This window comes from Oncorhynchus mykiss, chromosome 12 (assembly GCF_057628025.1).
Source record: "Oncorhynchus mykiss isolate SJ-2025 chromosome 12, ASM5762802v1, whole genome shotgun sequence".
Lineage (NCBI taxonomy): Eukaryota > Metazoa > Chordata > Actinopteri > Salmoniformes > Salmonidae > Oncorhynchus > Oncorhynchus mykiss.
In genome coordinates, this window is record NC_143033.1 from 30639614 (window position 1) to 30663198 (window position 23585).

Sequence of the window (23585 nt, forward strand, 5' to 3'; positions counted from 1 at the left end):
GTAACAATATAAAAACACAAAACTTTATAGTTTAATCAAAAGGTAAAGATAAGGTTTTAAAGATGGTGCTGTTCGGGAAGGCCTATATCATGACTGCACGGTGGGAATAAGCTACATAAAACAATTTGATGAGAGCTATGAATCATACTATCCAGTGAAATTGTAGTATGCCTATTTAGGATACAGACTGATCCCCACCACTTGGTTTAGTAGAAAGCTGAGGGATAGGGCTGGAGAAATGTAACCACTCTCAAATTCAAAGACAGAGCGATTGATGCAAGGACTCACAGTCATGAGAGCATTTTTACATATTTTGAAGCTATACATTCACTCACCTGAAAGCAAAAACATAAACAAAAGACAATATCACTTTATATTTTCTTTGGATTATAATCGGGAAATTAGGCAGTTGTAGCCCAAAACCATTAGTCTTATATTCTTAAATAATAAATGGTTACTTCTATCATTTTCGGAAATTAGTAATAAATGTCATAATCAATGTAATAAATTAGTCATTACATTGGTGTGAGTTCAAGATAAATTGTATGGTCATAAAGCGTTACTGATAAATGTAGCATCAACTGAACGCTATTTCTGTTATCTGCCAAAGGCGGTAATATATATTCTGGGTTGTAGGATTATACGAGTGATGCGTGATATTGCCCATCCTAATGGAGCGGACTCAATCTGAACTGTACCAGAACCAGAGCACGAAGGCTCCGCCTACTCAGCTGGAACTAGCTCGAGCATTGGTCTGCATTGTGTTATATAGATAAGGATTCTGTGGGAGTGATTTGACTGTACAAAAATTCTGATTGGTTTGAGACTTTATCAGTCAAGGTAGCAGTAGCAATAGAGGCTTTCAGAGATAAATCATTTGACACAATATATCAACTGTTTCTGGTTACTGTCATTGACATCGAGTGATTAAGCCTGTTATTTCTCGGAAACTAATAGCAGGTGTCATCAACCACGCTCGAAGAGTCAGCCATCAAGCCTGGCCTTTTTTCTATTCGATTTGCTGCTAAACCGAAACGTCTGAGCAATTACTGGTTGATTCACATCTTGAAACACTATTTAATTGCTCACAATGCAGGACACAGCATCGCCAATAAGCAGATTCATTACGCGTTTCACGGATTTCCAGGAAGACCGATAACGAAAGGTAAAACTTGGATGAAGAAATGCATGTCATAGCCACATATTTTCTTGTATGCTACTTCTATTAAGAACAATGATTCATTTGGAAATGTACTATGTTTTGCTGTGTATATGCGCCAGTCGCTCTCTAGAACTTGCTTTAGGCCTATAGCCCAGTGGACTTTATCGGTGTCTAATATACATATTTATACATTGTGTGAAACAGTGTGATCATATGGAAATAATGCAACCGTTCGCCGCTGCAGTTATTGCGACGTGTCATTATGTCTCTAATACGAATCTCGGGTAAATATGTTTTAAAATGGGTATGGAAGTTTTCAAAATTTAAAGGTCCTTTTTCGTTTCAACTATGTATATTTCTGTAGCCTAGTTACTGTTGTGTTGTTGAGCGCACGAGGGCGGGGCCAACCCAAATAAATGTGGGGAGGGAAAAACGAAGACAACAAACCCTCCAAATGTAGGCCACCGTGCGTGACCCAATTCCTCGTAACACAGCGACTGAATATGGAACACGGCGTTCCCCCGCCCCTCGTCACGGCTCGGCACAGTTCCAGGGCAAAGCTCTGTGTTTTACTGTGCCAGGATGGTAGGTTCAATAAAAATGACATTACAAGAAGTAGGTTATCACTATATAACACTGGATTCTAAAGGGATTCCTCGTATTGCTGTTATTTCACAGTCTCTACTGATGATGGCAACAAACACACACAAAGTATTTAAAAGAAACAAAATAATAGATTCACTATTGGATTGTGAATCAGAATGCTTAATAGTAGTCAAGTTTATCTTCTCCGTCTTCCCTTGAATCAAGCCATACTTCTAAAAGTGAGCAGGGTGAAGAGTTTTGTATTAAAGTATCGGGTTTTCTTTGCTCAAGCAGCTGTGTGACAGATATTTTGTTTTGGGCCCCTGGCAGTGTGATCAGTCTGTCTCTGACCTACTTTCCTCCTAACTTCATACCTGCAATGCTATTAATATCCCTGACATGGGGTTGGAGGAGCAGCACACAGCATATTCAACTGGACCTAGTTTTACCCTTATTATCAGTATCTCATCAACATATTATTATATTATACAGCTGCCTATAACTATTTCCTATTAATTATTGTGGTCAGGTCAGGACAACCTACTTCAGGGAACTTCAGCCCTGTTCACAGAGACCAACCCTCCTGTAGGTTTTCACTCCAACTAACCTGGTTCAGCTCATCAACCAGCTACTTATTAGAATCAGGTGTGCTAGATTAGGGTTGGAGTGAAATCCTACAGGACGGTAGCTCTACAGGTACAGAGATGGCGAGCCCTGGCCTACTTAATACCTGCTACTTCTTAGCACAGAGTTTCACAAACTCAGTCCTGCCCCCCCCCCCCCCCCCCCCCCTGCACGTTTTGTTTTTTACCTTATCACTTTATACTGAACAAAAATATAAACAACAATTTCAAAGATTTCACTGAGTTACAGTTATAAGGAGATCAGATATAAGGAAATTATTCAATTGAAATAAATGAATTAGTCCCCAATCTATGGATTGGGAGCCAGGCCCACCCACTGAGGAGCCAGGCCCAGCCAGTTTCATCAGCTGTCCATGTGGCTGGCCTTAGACTATCCCGCAGGTGAAGAAGCTGGATGTGGAGGTTCTGGGCTGGCGTGGTTACACATGTTCTGCGGCTGTGAGGCCGGTTGGATGTACTGCCAAATTCTCTAAAACGACGTTGGAACTGGCTTATGGTAGAAAAATTAACATTCAATTCTCTGGCAACAGCTCTGGTGGACATTCCTGCAGTCAGCATACTAATTGCACACTCCCTCAACACTTGACAGATCTGTGGCATTGTGTTTTGTGAAGAAAACTGCACATTTTAAGTTACCTTTTATTGTCCCCAGCTCAAGGTGCACCTGTGTAATGATCATGCTGTTTAATCAGCTTCTTGATATGTCACACCTGTCAGGTTGATGGATTATCTTGGCAAAGGATAAATTCTCACTAGCAGGGATGTAAACACATTTCTGCACAAAAGTTTAGAGAAATAAGCTTTTTGTGCATACAGAACATTTCTGGGATCTTTTATTTCAGCTCATGAAACATGGGACCAACACTTTACATGTTGCGTTCATATTTTTGTTCAGTATACATACATTTGATTGACACATCTAGGAAAAAAAGCTGGAGATACATTTAAGTGAAGTAGAACAAAGTTTTATGAATAATCTCCATTATCCTTCCACAGTAATGTTACTGGATATATTTGGAAATGCTTAAAAAAATTCAAGTCTGATTTTACCAATGTAGGTTATCTTTAATTGTGTTTGATGTGTTTTCAGAGGCCAGCCATGGAGGACAGGAGAATTCTCCCTACAGGGGTAGCAGGTGATCCAAAAACAATGGGCATACCCTTAGAGGTCAAAACTGAGCCGGACACAAAAACCCGTAGGGTGAGAGAGGAGGCACTGCCTACCATACCCATCAGGGTTAAAAAAGAGGACGTCTCTGACGTGCCACTCAAAGTGCCCAGATTCCAGTACGTGGACTTTCCTTCGCTGCACCAGTGCATCCAGCAGCTCACCGTGCCACCCTTGGACAGCTGGCTGGAGGGTTGCCCTCTGGCCCTGGGAAGACCCTCTGGAGGATGTGCCCCTCTCACTTCCAAGGAGAAGGTTCCCAAGTTTAAGTATGTGGATTATCCCTCTCTGCACCACTGCATCCAGCAGTTGTCTGTGCCGCCTCTGGAGAGCTGGAGCTCGGGGTTGGCCAGGCCAGGGAGTGCGGCGACAGGGGGACCTGGATCCACCACCTCTCAGCCCAGCTTTGTGAGGGGGAATCAGACAGGACAGGGAGATGTTTCAGCATCGGCTCAAAAGCAGGACAAGTACACTGCTTTCCCCTTCCCTGGTCCTGACCCCAGTTCCATCCAGTTTGTGAACTCCTCAAACCAGGCATCCCATAAGCCTCAACTGCCTCAAATGCGCTTGAGCAGTCTGCCCCGAGCCAGTCCCGCAGTAAGCTCACAGGGGGAAGAGGCTCACAATAAGGTGGTGTGTTCAGATCAGCTGTCTCAAAAGTCCTCTAATCCCAAATCTTGGGTTGCTGGAATGAAGCGTGTCAGAGGAGCAGGGCTACTCCATCAGAGTAATAGGAAGTCAGCTGGTGATGATAATTGGCACGCAGACCTAAAGAAATCTCCAGAAAGTCATCAAGAGGCCAAAGTGGAGCTCAGTGACTCTCCTGACCTAGGGCAAGGTTTTTGGAGAACCATCCCAGAGTCTGTCTGCCCCTTTTGCCAAAATATGTTTTCAAATCCAGAGGAATTGCGGATCCACCAGAAGAGTCACAGAGAAAAGGTGAGTCTGTAGTACCTTGAAAAATGTTCTGAATATGTGACAAATCCTTCTTTATCCAATCAAATTGTGTATCAAAGAATGATGAATCTTGTCTCATGATGTTTGTCATATAATTTCAGAAGCCACATTGATGTCTTGACCAAGGACACGTACAGCTGACAACAAGGAATATCTTCACAACTGTGCATCTCCTTCAGTACTTACTACACAGGCGTGGATTGTGGCAGTCATCTTCACAAATTATTGGTCACCTGAAAGGGGTCCACTGAGGTGGTTTTGAGTGTTGTGTGTTTATCTTGATGACCTACTGTAAGTGAGGGACTACAAACAAACTCCTTTAGCTAAGAGCCTAATTCATAATTCAGTTTAGGAATTAAATGTGAAATGAAATGTAATAGATTGCCCTGCAGTGGCTCTTGATAGTCTTACAACTCTTCATTTACTTATGGGTTAATTTGCCAGGAGGTGGTACACATTAGATTAGATATAACAGGAAAATCAACCATTTGATGTTTCAATTCAAATGTCAGGAATTCGATTGAAATGCAAAGCAATGCATTCATTTTTGTGCTGCGGTAGTTGAGAATTTAGTTTTAATTTATTTTCCTTAAAAGGGATGCCAATGTTTTCCTGTTTACAAGCTCTTGTTGGTGAAGTTTCGCTTTAAGGCAAAAAACATTAGTAAATTGGGGTATCAGCACCTTGTTCACTGGAGATGGCTGCCCGTTCAGTATTTTTAACATAATTATCCAGCTTTGGATGCCTATAAAACTATTAGCTTTTGCTGCGAAACAACACAGGCTTCTTTATTATTATCTAATGTTTTTATGCTTTGTATTTTGATGTTTCTTTTTTTACAATGGTAATTACATATTATTGCTTGTAATGTCAAGAAATAACTTTACACTTTTCTTAAACTTCGTTTTCAATTGTCTGTGTGCATTAAAGCTTTTCTAGTAAAGATTATTACTCTACTTTCCAGCAAATGCTATACGCATACAAGTGTCACATTATTTTCAGTACATACTATGGTAGCCTACACTACACTGTTCTCTAAAAAAAATGCCAAGAAAACATCCATGATTATTAAGAGTTCAACCTTTCCATCAACAACATAATTACAAAAACTATTTGTGATGATGTATGGCTATGCCATTTAAAACTAGGCCCAAAACAGTCAATGTAAATATTCCGGGTGGCCATTTGATTAATTGTTCAGCAGTCTTATGGTTTGGGGGTAGAAGCTGTTAAGACCTAGACTTGGCACTCTGCTACCGCTTGCTGTGCGGTAGCAGAGAGAACAGTCTATGACTTGGGTCTTTGGGCCTTCCTCTGACACCGCCTAGTATATAGGTCCTGAATGGCAGGAAGCTGTACTGGGCCGTACGCACTATACTTTCTGTAGCACCTTACGATCAGATGCCGAGCAGTTGCCATACCAGGCGGTGATGTTGATGGTGCAACTGTATAACATTTTGAGGATCTGGGAACCCATGCCAAATCTTTTCAGTCTCGTGAGGGGGAAAAGGTCTTGTCGTTCCCTATTCAAAACTGTCTTGGTGTGTTTGGACCATGATAGTTCGTTGGTGATGTAGACACCGAGGAACTTGAAATTCTCGACCCGCTCCACTACAGCCCCATTAATATTAATGTGGGCCTGTTCGGCCCTCCTTTTCCTATAGTCCATGATCAACTCATTTGTCTTGCTCACATTGAGGGAGAGGTTGTTGTTCTGGCACCACACTGCCAGATCTCTGACCTCCTCCATGTAGGCTGTCTCATCATTGTCGGGGATCAGGCCTACCACTGTTGTGTCGTCAGCAAAGGTGTTGGAGTCGTGCTTGCCCTTGCTCATAGGTGGAAAGGGAGTACAGGAGGGTACTAGCTCGCACCCCTGAGGGGCGTGTGTTAGTGTTGAGGATCAGCGTGGCAAATATGTTGTTGCCTACCCTTACCACCTGGGGGCGGCCCTTTGGGAAGTCCAGGACCCAGTTGCAGAGGGAGGTGTTAAGTCCCAGGGTCCTTAGCTTAGTGATGAGCTTTGTGGGCACTATGGTGTTGAACCTTGAGCTGTAGTCAATGAACAGCATCCTCACATACTGTAGGTGTTCCTTTTGTCCAGATGTGAAAGGGCAGTGTGGAGTGCGATTGAGATTGCGTCATCTGTTGGGGCAGCCTGCCAGACCATAACTAAATGCTTTCATATAAACAATGTGGCATCACTGGCATGGGACCTTCCATTCAAAGAATAGGGATATTCCACTTGGGATGCAATGTTTCACTTACACATTACAACTACAGCTGAGAGCTGTGCAGCAAAAGTTTGATTGATGAGGACTATGCGAAGAAGACCTAAAGTTAAAAGTCTGTCTACTGAAAACCCTCAAAATAATAGATTTTAAGGTAAGGGTTGGGGTTGGGGTTAAGGTTAGGGACATCGCAAGGATCCAGAAAAGGGATCTGGTAACCCAGAAGTAAATTCGGTCAGCTGCATGATTAACTCTGTCTGTGCTTCTGTGTTCATACTGTAGGTGCAGAGGAAAAGGTGAAGCGAGAGGATTTTCTCTGCTCAAAATCCAATAAATGGCCTAGCTGGCTTCTGGTTGGCAGGTCATTTGACAGTCACCCAATAGCGCCCGTACTACACTTGGTTTGTTGGCAGGTGCCGCTGCAACTGCGAGTCACTCAATAACGCCCCACTGGATAAACCGGTGTCAGTGTCAGATCTGACTGCCTAACTAATCTAACTCACTGTTGCGCCGATCTGCATCACAAACATTTTGGAAGCTGTTTCACTGATTCTCTTCCATAACTCCACCCCATAGTTACTGTTGCTATAACCAGCAGTTACTGTTCCTCATCTGTGTGGGAGCGGTTCGTGGGAAAAGGGGAGAGATTGGGCAAAGTACTGCAAGCTAACGTTAGCTAACAAGCTAGCAGCTAATTATGCGGCTATATATTGCATGTAACTAGCTAACTAGTTAGCAACTCGTTTGTTACTGTATAAAATAGTATATAGACGTGTTGATTGTATTCTCTGAACTAATAGCTTCAGCACCTTGGTCAGTTAGTTTCCAGGCCAATAAGCTAGCTAGCAAGTTGTGTGGTCATTTAGCTAGATAGCTGCTGTGCAATATAATCAAAGCCATTTACAACCTCTAAACACATCATTGGAAAGTGTCAAGTTGTGTGTATATGTCAGCATTTTAAGGGATAAGTAGATAAGACAATCTACTAAAATCATTCTGGTTGAACACATTTTGGCACACAGTGACTGTGGGAGAAGAACCCCTTAGGCTGAGTTTCATTACAGTAGGCTATTTGAGTTTGTCCTTGGTGAGACAGTCTTTACAAATACTGCTGGTTTATCATTTGATAAAGTTTGTGCAGGTCCTGTTCTGACTGGAGATGTCCACCTGACTGCCCCTCCAAAACCATATTTTGTGAAACAGTAAAACTTGCTTGTGTAACGGATGTGAAACTGCTAGCTAGTTACCGCCCGGGTATGGGCGAGGGGACGGTCTAAAGTTATACTGTTACACTTGACTCAATACTGTCAATGCCGCTAGCCCTTAGTATAGCTATACTGCATAATTACTTTTTCTTTGCAAATGTCGACTGGAAATTCAGAGGCATAATAGCCGATAAGTGTTTAGTTAGTTTATTGCTTTGTCATGCCCATGCCATAGCAATCAGTCTGCACAATTAACAAATAATTGTATTAGTGACCTGTGATAGAGACATTGTTCTACAGGTAACAGTTATTCGTGTCCTTGGAATCACTGGTGTTCAAGAAACATGTTACAATTTACACAACATGTTCAACTAAGTTTCCTTGATAATGGTTTCTAACATACAATTGCCAGAACTTCACTGAAGAGCAAGAACATTTTTGTATTGTAATTCTATTTGTAGAACACCTTATTGAACATGCGACTTGTTTCTGGTAACAAAGTGGCAATGTAAATTTGACTGAACAGTTTCGCAATAGTGGATAAGTCTGCCCTCTTCTTCCTCATCAGTACAGTTAGAAACATTAGCAGTAGAATTGGGGACAAAGTGATGTTCCTCCTCTGTTTCTCTCAGCTATGGAGACAGGTCATCAGCCTGAAACATCTGTGAAAAAGGAGCACAACTTATGTATTGGTTAGCATGTGTGGAAACTTAAAACAGAAGAGGTCAGTCTAATGCACCAGGGTAGTCAAGGACAAATGAAGTGTGAATGAGACTTTCTGTGTCCCGATTCACCACCCTTCTCCCCCACCATACATTTATAAACATTGAATTGATGTCGTCATTGGCTATAGAGGGAGTTTCCATCATAAAATCCATGACACTGCACATTTTGGGAGATGGGTGGACAATCAGGACTTACGCCTTACGCCTTTACCCTAAGTCAAAGTAAGCACTCATACAATCACCCTCATGGGCTTAAAAGGAATAGACGGGTGTAAGGAATATGGTGGAACTGCAGTTGGTCAGTGGAACAACTACCTTCTCATAGTTTCCTGAGGGTTGGAACACAAAATAGATTAGTTGAAAGGCACAGTTTCAGTTCTCGAGCAAATTAACTTGTATAGAAAATACTTTTCTTCCAAAGATAATTTTGTAGCCTTCAAATATCACATCAGAAAAATGAAACTGAATCAGACTATTTCCAGTCCATATCATAGGTCATACCCTTTCAGAGACTCTGGTACTGTCGCCACTGTTAACAACTGACAATATTTACTTGGTATGCATACAAGGCAAAGGTAAACATGTCGTCCCCAAAAAATTATTCCGTCCCCTTGGGCCAATTGAGATATTGCGTGTGATTAACACATTTCAGTTATTTACTATAGTTCCTGCCTTGGGTCAATCAGTATAATTATCTAAATGCTGGATCTCTATGGCAAGATGCATCATTCCCCCAAGTGCGGGCAAGTGTTGTCTGAGATATTGTGTGTGACGAATGTATGAATGGACAGAGACATATCCACAGTCTACTACCCCATTTCATTGCGGGGGACAACAAAACCCCGACTTGTGTGGTGGAAAGTAAAAAAACAGCATAGTATGCCTAATTAAACAGCATAGTATGTAATGAATTCATTTCCTCTACATATCCTCCCTTTTGAGACTAAGTCTCAACCTAATAGGAAATGACTTACGAGCATTTCCATCAAACAAGCATTAACATGAGGGGAAAGAGGGAAAGTAGAAGACTGGTCACTATGATGGATGTGGCCTTTAACTTTTTCACACCACCAACATATGGGTGTGATCATTCTACAGTGGTCCCTGCAGCGTACGCTCAAACCGATGTGATTAGAATGCTTATTTAGAACGTCCAGTTTTGATTGGTGCAACAGTCAGCATTTGAGCTGACCACACTGTTTTTTTCACAGAAACATTTTGCACAAACACAGTCCTTATATAGTTATGTCCAGAATGTGACCAGTTTATTTTTGGATGCAATGTTCAGACATTCACAGAAGTAGCTACAACATAACACAATCTTCCAAACCGGAAAATGTAGGCTAAATTTATCCTAGCGCTAACTGAGGAAAGATTGAAGTAACATAAGCATTCATATTTTCATAACTCTCGGTTGATAGAAACTACAGCAGGAATTAGCTAATAGCAATTACTATATAAAAATAATCACATCATGGGTGAGCTCACCATTGATCTAAATAATTGTGTAAAACACTTTCTAGAAATTGAAAGTAATCCAACAATGGGTTGTATGTGCACGCCACCATGTTTGTTTTTTCTCATCAACCAAAGATAAGAGGAGACAAGATGGGTTTGGTCTGTTTATAGTATGCATGTTGAAGGGGGTGTGTGTTATGGATTTATTTTTCTCAATAATGACTAATTATGTATACATATCAATCAGGACTGACTAATCAGAATACTATTATGTACTGTATATGTATGAATTTTCTTTTAATCCTAGTACTGAATATAATGTGTGTAATTATAATCAAGAATTAGAACAATGACTGTCTGTTCCGTGGTAGAAATGAATGAACGTATCGTCAGACTGGCTAGAATGCTTATCTACACAGGAAGACCTTGGCTCAGTCATAAATGATCTAAATTGGTGTGGGACGATGCGGGAAGGCTTGAGAACTATACTGCCATTGTACAAGAGTGGAGAAGAGACGGGACAGTTCGAAAACTAATGACGTCATTTTCAGTTTATAACCTGTGGTAAATTGTATCGTGTTCAGTACTCTCGAGAATAAACGCTACTGATTGATTTTGAGACTGGTCTCTGACCATTTTATGCAAATAAGGGTCTTACAAATTCTTAGGAGTGGGCAGTGTTTAATTGAATTGGTTAAATAAAACATAAAGGAATTTAATTCCTGCAACAGTGTGTCGTCTACCATCGTTCACATCCCATCATTCACTTCTGGAAGTTTACTCAAAAAGTGAACCCTCCCTCACCTCATTTTGTTATAAAATCCTTGGTCCGACAGACGTTTACGTGAAACCCAGAATGCGTTGTATTTCAACAAACATGGCTCCACACATAGCTGGAATTAGCTTAGCTCATCATAATCAGTACAACCTTCATAAAAGTATTTTACACACATAATGTGTCCATTACAATCTATGCAAGAATCAGAATGCATGATTTGTCACCAGTACTTGAAAACGTGAATAAAACAGTATATAAATAAATAATTACCACACAAAACATTTTCTGATAATGATGTATCGATACAATTGGCACGTGCCGGCAGTCAATCACGTAACCTCTCACTCCCACTCTGAGCGATTCAGTGTTGTTCTTTATGTATGTAGCTAGTGAGCTAAGCTGTAGCATTAGCAATGTCTTTCAAAAGGAGACAACTCACAAATGCGGAAAGATTTTGTACAATTCTGACAAAGTCAGGAATCAGATTCTGACAGTGACAATGAGGAGCTGCCCCCCAACCTTCTAGCCATTGAGAACCCTGAATCTGATGACCCCTTGTCCCCTGACGAAGCCCGAGGTCCCTTTGAAGATGCTGGTGTTGACGGAGGCAGACTGACAGTGGATAATGTACAGGAGGTCTGTGGTAGCTGGAAGGCTGCCAGCCATTTCCTGGCCCTGCTGCTTGCTTTGATGAGTCCCAATCTGGATTGCAAAGCCCCTTGCCATTTCCCTCTGAGGCAGAGTGCTTCATGCTGTTTCTGACAGAGGAGCTGGTGGGAGACATACTAGAGGAGACCAACCGCTATGCCTTGGAGCTGCAGGAGAAGAGAGAGCCAGGAGTGAGGGGGAAATTCACTAAAAGGGTGACAATCACAATTAGTGAAATGCATACCTTCCTGGTGACAATCCTTCTCATGGGAATAGTAAAACATAACATAACATAACATAACTCTCTAAGAGAATACTGGAGCACAGATCCTATGTTCGCAACTCCCTTCTTTGCCACCCTCTTTTCCCAAGGCTGCTTGCTATTTCTGCTGCGATGCCTGCATTTTGTCAACAAATCTACTGCCAACCTAAATGACCCGTTACACAAAATACGAAATGTTCTTACCAGCTTGACATTAGCATTTGGTAGGGTCTTTGTGCCATACAAGGACCTATGCATTGATAAGTCCCTGATGTTACGGAAGGGTAGGCTGGCGTTCCACCCAAAAGGCAAAGGTTTGTGGTCAAGTGCTTTGTTATGTGCGACGTGAAGACAGGATTTGTCCAGGACATTATAGTTTACACAGGATCCACCATTGACATCCAACATTATGAGGGGCTTGGGGTGTCTGGTTCCACGGTGATGACCATGCTGGCTCCTCATCTCGGCAAGGGACACACTTTGAATGTGGACAATTGGTACAGCAGTCCCACACTCTTCCAGCAAGTGTTTTCTTGCTTTGTTTTCATCCAGTACTGTTAAGGAGTGTACGCTAGGATACTAAATCTGGCCTCAATCTTCAACTCCAAACATGTCCAGTTCCAGTTATGATATTGGCAAATAATGTTCAATACTGTTTGTATGTGTGGTTTCTGAAAGTACAGAATAAAGAGGAATTATTAGTAATTAGAATACAATATCAGGATATAGCAATAAAACAATATTACAAAGAAGTAACACTGCTATAAAAATTATAAAATTGTATTGTCAAAATCAATATGAGTCATATAACAGTAAGAAACAGTAACTGTTGAGCTCCACAAGGGTGCAGGGCAGAACAGGGCTATGCTAAACAGGCCAATTGAAAACAAACCATGGTCATAAGGCCAGGGTAGCTTCAAGAGCCAACACAAGCTAATACTTCTCCGACGCAATTATCATTGTTTTACAGAGCTAATAGAAGAATGTAGGTAGCTACATAAGCACGATTTACTCAAACACCATAAAGGTTATGAAATTAGTCATGTTACCTTGCGTGTCCGCGGTTATAAGGAATACACACACATGTTATGCTCCATACATACTGTGAGCTATAGTAGAAACAACATAACGGCATACATAAACTTGTACAATGTAATAAGGCACTTACTTTGTTAGAAACGCACACATGTTCAAAGTTATTATCATTTAGTATTGAAAACAATAATGAAGGTGAAGCGGAAAATGCAAAAAAGTTTGTGCAGGTCCTGTTCTGACTGGAGATGCACACATGTCTGCATACTTGATCTGCGTGTCACACACACCCTGATCTGTTTCACCTGTCTTGTGCATGTCTCCACCCCCCACCAGGTGTCTCCCATTTCCCCCTATTATCTCCTGTGTATTTATACCTGGTTTTCTGTTGGTCTGTTGCCAGTTCGTCTTGTTTTGTCAAGTCTTACCAGTGTGTTTTCCTGTTTTCCAGTATCTCTAGTTTCTGTTTTCTAGTCCTCCTGGGTTCTGACCATTCTGCCTGCCCTGACCCTGCCTGCTGTTCTGTCCGATTTCATTTGCCTTGGATTACTGACCTCTGCCTGCCCTGGACCTGCCATTTGCCTGCCCCGTTTTGTAAAAAACATCTGAGATTTGAGCGCCCTAGCTTGAGAGCAGTGCAGATGAACTATCCTGTTGTGTAACTGACATCATGTGTATTAAAAACTCACGCTGGGGCAACCGCTAGAGATATTTGGAAGTCAAGTGTGAAAAGGTTAACTCTACCTTGGGAGCATCATTTACAGAATCTTCGCAGTGGGCATGGCCTATGCACATGCTGCACCATTAACTCAATGTTTTTAGATGGGTGTTATGGATTATCATCATCTCCATCAGACATGTAATCAGGCATAGGAAATTAATCCGGTTTTACTGCACAATTTCTTAACACAAGATATAATAAGCATTATTGCAAAAAAGATAACTAAGCCATAAATCAACCAATGGAATATTGTAGCTCCAATAAGACCAAATAATGACTGAACCCATCCAAACGGATTCCAATCGATGTCTGGTTGGTGTTCATTTGCGAGATCACAGCTGAGCTCTTTCAGATGTTTCACATTTTTCTCTTATGTCATTGGGCCAACTCACAATAGCATATCTGAATTCTTTATTAGATTGGAATTTTCGGTCAGCAGGGAAATGCTGCCCAATTTTATCCATGATTAGATTTATTTTCATATTTGAGCCGAATTTGTAGAATGTTCTCACACTTCTTTAAGTGCCTCTATGGCTTTGCTATAGTTTACCTCTTCTATTCCTACTTTTACGGGAGTGTCAGAGACAATGGATGACATTTCAATGGTGGTTATTTCTGTGCCTCTCTCAACGGTGTCCAGGGTGTTTAGATTTCCTCACTCACGGTTTTAATATATGCCAATCTTAACCATTTTCCAAGGTAGTGATACCCACTTCCCCGGAGAGTAGGTATGGTATTTGTGCCTGTTGATTGGTCATGGCACCTGATACCTTGTATTAGAACCAATACTGAAGCTTCTGCCAATTTACTACTGGAGAATATGGGAGACCTAATGTCTTATACCATTCTCACGCTTCAAATATCACTGTTGTTGACAACACATATTACCAAAATTAGGGTCCATCGTCCATCCATAATACAAATATCTCGTCAATACACACACACTCAGGAAACAAAAACAAACACACTCCCTCAAAATACTTTTTAATCACTCTATGTAATTTTACATTTTGTACCCACATGGTAGTTCCTCCAATGCAAATATCCATGTAGGGTTTAAATTTATAGCTGGTTTCCCAATCATAACCAACTGTTCTACAAGTCCACTGATTCAATTATTTTCTTTAACAATGTTTTCTAACCTGCAGGAATGTTTTTCTATCTTCTATCTCAGGATTGTGCCCTGGGATCACATAACTCGTAACCATGTCATGTCATCCCATGTCTGCTTCTGTGCTCAACATAGAACCCCCCTACCCTGCTCCAACAGGGCAAGTCGTCCCAGAATTTCTCCTTTAATTAAAGATATCTCTGCTGCAACAGAGTTCCTAATTAAAAATTATAGGACTTCCCCTATTAGAAATAACTGAGTTTCTAACTAGGGGTGTCTTTTGTGCCAACAAAAGACTTAAAGTGCACAATCTGTTCCCAGAACAGGATTTTCTATGATGTTTGAAAGACAATCAGTCTCACTCTTAACTCCGTATGTTCGGGATGGCGTATCCGTCCACTAACGCTCCCTGCCGGGTTCGAGGCAGGTCCCTTTCTGCTCAGCTTAGTGTGGGCTCCCTAAGCCACGTCTAACGCAGCCTCTGCGCGGAGATAACCTTGGTCACCCCGGGAACGAACAGCAGACGGAGTTAGCCATCCTATGTCTTTCCAAATTGTGATGGGAATTCTAACCAAAAGAAGAGAGACTGTAGATTTCTTCAAACAGTAAGATTTGCAACAATGAGATTTGCAACAATGGAGTAATCAATAATTACTCATATAGTTCAGAGTTGAATGCCCAATGAACAGTTGGCTCTCTCCTTTTATAGAAAGTACATCCTCGTATCTATGTGACAGTTGCAGATGTGCATAAACAGTGCCAGTGAACAGAGTTGTAAAAAGTAGTTTAGCTCATCTGTGCAGATCAAGATAGCTGATATCGCCACCATTCTATGTTCCTCCCTGCAATTCCCACATAGCTAAATTCCTGCCGATTGTAAACACAGGTCACATACTGCGGTCGTACCCAAACGGCTCCTAAATCTGTACGCTCGGATTTATGACTAAGTCACACAAGACAGGTTTGTAACAGTAAAAAATACTAGGATATAACAATGTAAAATTCTTTAAGTAAAAAACAGCATAGTATGTCTAATTAAACATAGTATGTAATAAATTAATTTCCTCCACATTTGCAACAAGCAACATGTCATATACATGTCATTAAACATCTAATTAAACATAGTATGTAATAAATTAATTTCCTCCACATTTGCAACAAGCAACATGTTATATACAGGAACTCAGTGGGAGAGGATGGGACTACAATATGAATAGAATTAAATGTCATGCCGTAGAGTATCCCGTATGTTCTTTTGTTGGCATAGAGGTGGTTGAGAGAGCACACAAGGGCTACGTCCCAATTCTCCACCCTTCTCCCTAAGTATGCACTTCTTGTCATTAATTGAAAAGCATAGGATTGGTGTAAGCATTGAAAGGAGGGCGTTTCCATTGCTAAATCCATGAAAAAAAGTATAGAAGTGCACATATTGGGAGAAGGAAGAGAACCTGGACACAATTCAGCAACACAATGTAAGTCCAACTCATTTGAGTACTGCCTATGAGGAGAAAGAGTGTTTCACACCCAGTCTGTGACACATGATGTGTCTTTGGGTTGCACAATCAGTGCCAAATAATGACTTACAAAGACTTGGAATCATAGAGTTAGATACAGTACAGAATCTATACCTGTATGCTTGCAAGCCTTCTACCTCCTATCTATCCAAGCAGTAGTACTTAATATGGGACACCATGTTACAGGGCCGGCGAATCAGTTAGACAGGCCTTTGAATTCCACATTTTTCACGGGATCTCCTATGTGCGCACGACAGTGAAGAACCACCGTACCTGTTTAGCTAAAAGAAACAAAAAAATGTGCATGTTATTTTGGCATTACTTCATGCATATCAGTTTGCAAACAATGTAAAAACATGAATAATAATCCTTGAGTTTAATAAAGCCGCATACAAACATGGAGGCGTTTCAGCCTAGCTCAGTGATTTCTGTGGTGGAGGGGCAGCCATCGAAAGCACAGAGCGTAGGTGTTATTAATTTTCTCTAGTTGCACCATGATTGGCTCAGTGTTCTGTCACTCATGGGGACACAACATCACTGCAGAATCTTCAGGAAGAGCTAGGCAGTTCAAGCCCCCTTGGGTGCTGCCATTGATTTACATTAGAAGTGCTCATCCACGAAGGCTCAAGGTCATTGGCCATAGATATAATGATGCCAAATCACGTTATATCTAAGGTAGCTTTGATTGGACTGATCATGTCAACATCATACTTTCAAAATCTTATCTAGCAAGGTAGCTAGCTAGACAAGCAGTCATCGTCATGAATACGCTTGACAATCTACTGGCAAATCCTTTTCAATCCTTGTCAAATGAAGAGAAATTATAGATAAAACGTATCGGTGCTCATCGCCATTGGACATAAACATTAACCAACAAGTCGGAAATCCCAAATTCAACAATGAGTGGTTTGGAATGAACCAGTGGCTAACTGCAATGCAAAGCAATCACTATTTTGCTTCCCCTGCTTGCTATTTGAGGAGAGAGTGTGTGGTCCAAGTCTGGGTTTAAGTATTTAAAATATCTGTCTGAAAGAGTCACTTTTCCAAGCTTAAAAGGATAAACATTCACACGCAACACCATGGGACAGAAAAGGTTGAATAGATTGGCCAGCTGTCAATCCAGCATGACTTCTGCCGTGTTCAAAACAACTGGGAACTTAGAAATCAGAACTTGGAAATATCTAACTTCGGTGTATTCAAGACAACTGGGAACTTGGGAAAAAACTAACTCAGACTGGGAAAATATGCGGTCATCCAAATTATGCGGTCATCCAAATTCCAAATCGCGAACTCTGGTCTCTTTCTAGAGCTCCGACTTTATTAAGACCTGAAGATCACTGACGTCATGATTCAACCTTGTTTTTTTTGAGTTGCCAGTTATCTTGAAAGTACCATATATCCAGAGAATGCCAAACTTTAATGACAAAGTGTGCCCACAGAAGGTCTGCCACGCCACCTTCCTGTTCAAGTGAGCACAACACAACAACGGTCCAAAAATAAGCCTGTCTTGTATGCTGCTGTATAAATTATGTAATATGCCAGGGATATATGTATACTGTAGCTAAGACAGTAATACTATGTGTATGTTGTGTAGTAAGCTGTTAGTAGCCCATGTGTCTCACCCTAAACATTTAGTCCCCCTCTCCCTCTCAGATCTTAGCCTATAGCCTACAGTTCGGACTTGGTGGTGCACGTTAAATAAAGGTTAAAACAACAACAACAAAAAATGTTTTATTCTATAGCCAGTTTTAGAAAAATGTCATCATCGAATATTGTAAAAGCTTTCATTGTCTGTTTATATGCCCCTGTTATTTATCCTACATTTCTGACTTAGTGTACAGGGAGAATACTGTAAGAACGGCCCATGTTCTGAATTCTGTCGCTGTCCATTTCAAAAGTGCTGAGCAAATAGGCATATTGTCTGTCTGAGCTCGCTCATTGTCTTAACAAAAATGATGGCTTGCCTCGTCCTCTCATCGTCCCCTTGTTATATTGCCTATATAGGTCTGTCTCATTAGTATCTAATTCATATTTTTAGGCAATGTTGGAATGATGCATTTCTTTGTTTTGCTTATTTTGTTTATTATAATTAGCTCATATGCTTTTCTCCACAAGGAGGGGATACTATAATGTTGTTCGGTCTGTAACCATGTTATGAAGAGAAAGTTCAGTAATAGACCCATGTAATTCAAGTTGATTTTACGAGGGTTGTGTTGATTGCGCAATGCCGTCTCTGCATCGGTATAGGCCTATTGCCTGTAAGTGGATCCTCATGATTGTTCCCTTCCTTTTTTGACCACATAGGCATAATAATAATAATAATCTCGATGCGGTAACACATGGCAGCCGGTGCCAAATGTAATATCTAAATTACCCTGCAGTAAACGCCTCAACATCTTGCTGAATTTATCTGAACTAACACCGATCTGAAACTGGGGGAAACGTAGTCGAATATTTACCTTTTCTACGCCGTTGGGTGGACGGCGTTCGCGCATGTTGGATGCATCTATGTCTTGTCGTTTGTCGTTATCCGACTGACCGGTGTTGCCAGGGGAGCCATCTTCTGCCTCTCCTCCCCCATCGGATAGCGGAGTCGAAGGAGCACAACAAGAGGAGCATGGCAATCAATGATGGTCGCATGTCGTGAGCCATGGAAGCCGAAGACAGCATCCTCGTGCAACGCAGTCTCCACTCCCAATGAGAAATTGATGATAAAAATATTGTGGGGGCTGCTTTGTTAGACTTCAGTGCGGATTTTGAAGTTATCGATCATAGTCTGCTGCTGGAAAAACGTATGTGTTATGGCTTTACACCCCCATGCTATATTGTGTAAATAGAGTTACGTGTCTAACAAAACACAGAGGGTGTTCTTTAAGCCCAGACTTGGACCACACACCCTCTCCACTGAATAGCAGTCCAGTGATTGCTTTGCAATGCTTGCAGTTAGCCACTGATTCCTTTCAAACCATTCATTGTTGAATTTGCGATATCCAACTTGTGCAATGCTTATGGCCGATGAGCACCGATTCGTTTTATCTATCATTTTTCTTCATATGAAAAGGATTTGCCAGTATATTGTCGACTTGATTCATGATGATGGCTGCTTGCTAGCTAAGATTTTGAAAGTATAATGTTGACATGATCAGTCCAATCAAAGCTACGGTAGATGTAACGTGATTTGACGTCATTTTATATGTAGCAGGTGAGTCTTCTTGGATGGGCTCTTCTAATGTAAATCTATGGCAGCACCCAAGGGGCTTGAATTTTCAATCTCTCCCAAATCAAATATTATTGGTCACATACACATGGTTAGCAGATGCTAATGTGAGTGTAGCGAAATGCTTGTGCCTCTAGTTCTGACAGTGCAAGTAATATAACAATTCCACAACTACCTAATACTCACAAATCTAAAGGGATGGAATAAGAATATGTACATATAAATATATGGATGAGCGATGACCGAGCGGCATAGGCAAGATGCAACAGATGGTTTAAAATACATTACATACATACAGTGCCTTGCGAAAGTATTCGGCCCCCTTGAACTTTGCGACCTTTTGCCACATTTCAGGCTTCAAACATAAAGATATAAAACTGTATTTTTTTGTGAAGAATCAACAACAAGTGGGACACAATCATGAAGTGGAACGACATTTATTGGATATTTCAAACTTTTTTAACAAATCAAAAACTGAAAAATTGGGCGTGCAAAATTATTCAGCCCCCTTAAGTTAATACTTTGTAGCGCCACCTTTTGCTGCGATTACAGCTGTAAGTCGCTTGGGGTATGTCTCTATCAGTTTTGCACATCGAGAGACTGAATTTTTTTCCCATTCCTCCTTGCAAAACAGCTCGAGCTCAGTGAGGTTGGATGGAGAGCATTTGTGAACAGCAGTTTTCAGTTCTTTCCACAGATTCTCGATTGGATTCAGGTCTGGACTTTGACTTGGCCATTCTAACACCTGGATATGTTTATTTTTGAACCATTCCATTGTAGATTTTGCTTTATGTTTTGGATCATTGTCTTGTTGGAAGACAAATCTCCGTCCCAGTCTCAGGTCTTTTGCAGACTCCATCAGGTTTTCTTCCAGAATGGTCCTGTATTTGGCTCCATCCATCTTCCCATCAATTTTAACCATCTTCCCTGTCCCTGCTGAAGAAAAGCAGGCCCAAACCATGATGCTGCCACCATTATGTTCGACAGTGGGGATGGTGTGTTCAGCTGTGTTGCTTTTACGCCAAACATAACGTTTTGCATTGTTGCCAAAAAGTTCAATTTTGGTTTCATCTGACCAGAGCACCTTCTTCCACATGTTTGGTGTGTCTCCCAGGTGGCTTGTGGCAAACTTTAAACTACAATTTTTCAGTTTTTGATTTGTTAAAAAAGTTTGAAATATCCAATAAATGTCGTTCCACTTCATGATTGTGTCCCACTTGTTGTTGATTCTTCACAAAAAAATACAGTTTTATATCTTTATGTTTGAAGCCAGAAATGTGGCAAAAGGTCGCAAAGTTCAAGGGGGCCGAATACTTTCGCAAGGCACTGTATGAGATGAGTAATGTAAGATATGTAAACATGATTAAAGTGACGTGTTCCATTTATTAAAGTGGCCAATGATTTTGAGTATGTATGTAGGCAGCAGCCTCTGTATTAGTGATGGTTGTTTAGCAGTCTGATGGCCTTGAGATAGAAGCTGTTTTTCAGTCTCTCGGTCCCAGCTTTGATGCCCCTGTACTGACCTCGCCTTCTGGATGGTAGCGGGGTGAACAGGCAGTGGCTCGAGTGGTTGTTGTCCTTGATCTTTTTGGCCTTCTTGTGATATCGGGTGCTGTAGGTGTCCTGGAGGGCAGGTAGTTTGCCCCCGGTGATGCATTGTGCAGACCGCACCACCCTCTGGAGAGCCTTGCGGTTGTGGGCGGTGCAGTTGTCGTACCAGGCGGTGATACAGCCCGACAGGATGCTCTCAATTGTGCATCTGTAAAAGTTTGTGAGGGTTTTAGGTGGCAAGCCAAATTTCTTCAGCCTCCTGAGGTTGAAGAGGCGCTGTTGCGCCTTTTTCACCACATTGTGTGGGTGGACCATTTCAGTTTGTCCGTGATGTGTACGCCGAGAAACTTAAAACTTTTCACATTCTCCACTGCCGTCCCATCAATGTGGATAGCGGGGTGCTCCCTCTGCTCTTTCCTGAAGTCAACGATCATCTCCTTTGTTTTGTTGACGTTGAGTGAGAGGTTATTTTCCTGACACCACACTCCGAGTGCCCTCACCACCTCCCTGTAGGCTGTTTCATTGTTGGTAATCAAGCCCACTACTGTTGTGTCGTCTGTAAACTTAATGATTAAGTTGGATGCGTGCATGGCCACGCAATCATGGGTGAACAGGGAGTACAGGAGGCACAGCCCCCACACCACTAGAGAGATATCTTCAACCAACAACTTACTACCCTGAAACAAGGCCAGTATAATACACAGAGATCTCCCCCACGGCATGAGCCCGAGGGGGGCGCCAACCCGGACAGGACGATCACGTCAGAGACTCAAGTGATGCACCCCTCCTAGTGACTGCATGGAAGAGCACCAGTAAGCCTATGACTCAGCCTCTGTAATAGGGTTAGAGGAAGAGAATCCCAGTGGAGGGAGGGGAACCGGCCAGGCAGAGACTGCAAGGGTGGTTCGTCACTCCAGTGCCTTTCCGTTCACCTTCACACCGCCTACTTTTGTTATCCAACGATTTAAGACTGGGCATAATAGGCTACTTTTTTCCACTAATTGGTCTTTTGACCATCAGATATTTTTCAGAGTTGATCAGATACCAATTCGTTTAAAAAAATGACTTAATAAACCTGCCTGTCTAAACACAGCCAAAGTGCATCTCTGAATGGCTCCATGCATTCATCCAAACCAGTCTGGACAGGGTTGATCTTTATGCATGGATGTTTACATATGATGTGTTTATATTATTGGAATATTGTATTGTGAATAACCTTTAGTATAGGCCTAAACAGTAACAAAGGAAAAACGTGGCATGCTGGGAGAACGGCTGTGGATTAGTTTCTTCCAAATGTTGTGATTCATATGTATACAATGGATATGTACAAATGATCCCCAAATTGATAGTACAATGTACACACATATGTACAATTTGTGAGTGTGTGATATGGGGGTCGGAGACATTTACAAACAATGGCAACACTGCCATGTTGCACTGATCCTTTCTGTTGAAAAACCACATCAGTGGCTGTAGCAGATGCACCTGCCCCGACTTCTGTCTGCCGTCGGTTGCTTCAGCCTTACTACTTAAACAAGCCCAATAGATAATCTTTGATACTGTTAGAAATTGAGAGTTGCCCACCCTTGCAAAAGGCCATCCCTAGTTACCACAGACAAGTCATTAACCATGCACATTTCTACAATTTATCTTATTACATTATATTTGACATTTGAGTCATTTTGCAGATACTCTTATTCAGAGTGATTTACAGCAGAAATTAGGGTTAAGTGCCTTGCTCAAGGGCACATCGGCAAATTTGAAACCTAAACTTAACTTCTGATAGCACGTGATTATATTCCATTCTGTGGAACTTTCTGTCCATTGATGAACATAGTGTGTCCATCAACTCTGTCACATGTCCTGTGGTTACATTTGCTTCTCTCTGGCGGCTGGCTGTGATTTGCTGCAGACCGTTACACAGGAGTATCATTTCTGAAGCTGTCTAATAGCTGAAAAGAGAGAACAGTAACTTATTAGTTCAGGTTCATGTTTTGTCTATTGATACTACGTTCTCATCTACTGTTCATATACATATATAATACTGGATTAAATAATGATGTAGTAATAACTGCTTACTGTACCTCTCTCCACTGAACTCCACAGTGACCTGCTCAAAGGGTTCCAGGACTCTGCACACCTCCTCCACCACCTCCCATTCCTCTTGGGTCAGAGCATCAACAGGTGCATTGACAATGGCTAGGGTAGAGATGATGGCATCCTTTGACTCAAGAAACCGCTTCAACATATAAAATGTTGAATTCCACCTTGTAGTGCAGTCTTGTTTAAGCCTCAGCTCAGGCATCCCCATCTGGCGTTGTGTAGACTTTAGTTTTTCAGCACCTACTGTGCTCCTGTGGAAGTATTCCACGGCTGCTTTCACTTTATCCACAGTTGGCTTAATCACCTTCAGAGCATCTCTTACAATCAGGTGTATTGTGTGGGCAAGACATGGATGATGGGTCCATTTTAAAATTTTCATGGCTTTGGTTATGTTAGCTGCATAACCAAATGCATCCAAATGCTACTGTGCCTCCGACTCATTTTCCAGCTGTTGTTTTCACAGCTGTCCTTCCTCTCTCTCTTCGCTGCTAAATGTGTGACTGTGAGTGAGTT

General features: G+C 41.6%; 1 protein-coding gene and 1 long non-coding RNA gene across 2 annotated transcripts; one reads left to right on the plus strand and one right to left on the minus strand.

Moving 5' to 3' along the window:
* The first annotated feature begins 705 nt into the window (after nucleotides 1-705).
* On the plus strand, nucleotides 706-5482 carry LOC118937657 (uncharacterized). Its single transcript, XM_036937373.2, has 3 exons — nucleotides 706-1165; nucleotides 3482-4498; nucleotides 4618-5482. Exons 2-3 carry the CDS (start codon nucleotides 3491-3493, stop codon nucleotides 4627-4629), a joined length of 1020 nt encoding a protein of 339 aa, XP_036793268.2. The 5' UTR covers nucleotides 706-1165; nucleotides 3482-3490; the 3' UTR covers nucleotides 4630-5482.
* Nucleotides 5483-9915: 4433 nt separating this feature from the next.
* On the minus strand, nucleotides 9916-15067 carry LOC110537405 (uncharacterized). The gene is made up of 2 exons (XR_002475620.3): nucleotides 12028-15067; nucleotides 9916-11728 (listed from the first exon to the last, which is right to left on the minus strand). It is a non-coding gene; the product is annotated as an uncharacterized LOC110537405 (long non-coding RNA).
* Nucleotides 15068-23585: the final 8518 nt, after the last annotated feature.

Excerpts from the sequence above, each read along its gene's own strand:
- LOC118937657 (XM_036937373.2), top strand. The coding sequence starts at position 3,491 with ATGGAGGACAGGAGAATTCTCCCTACAGGGGTAGCAGGTGATCCAAAA.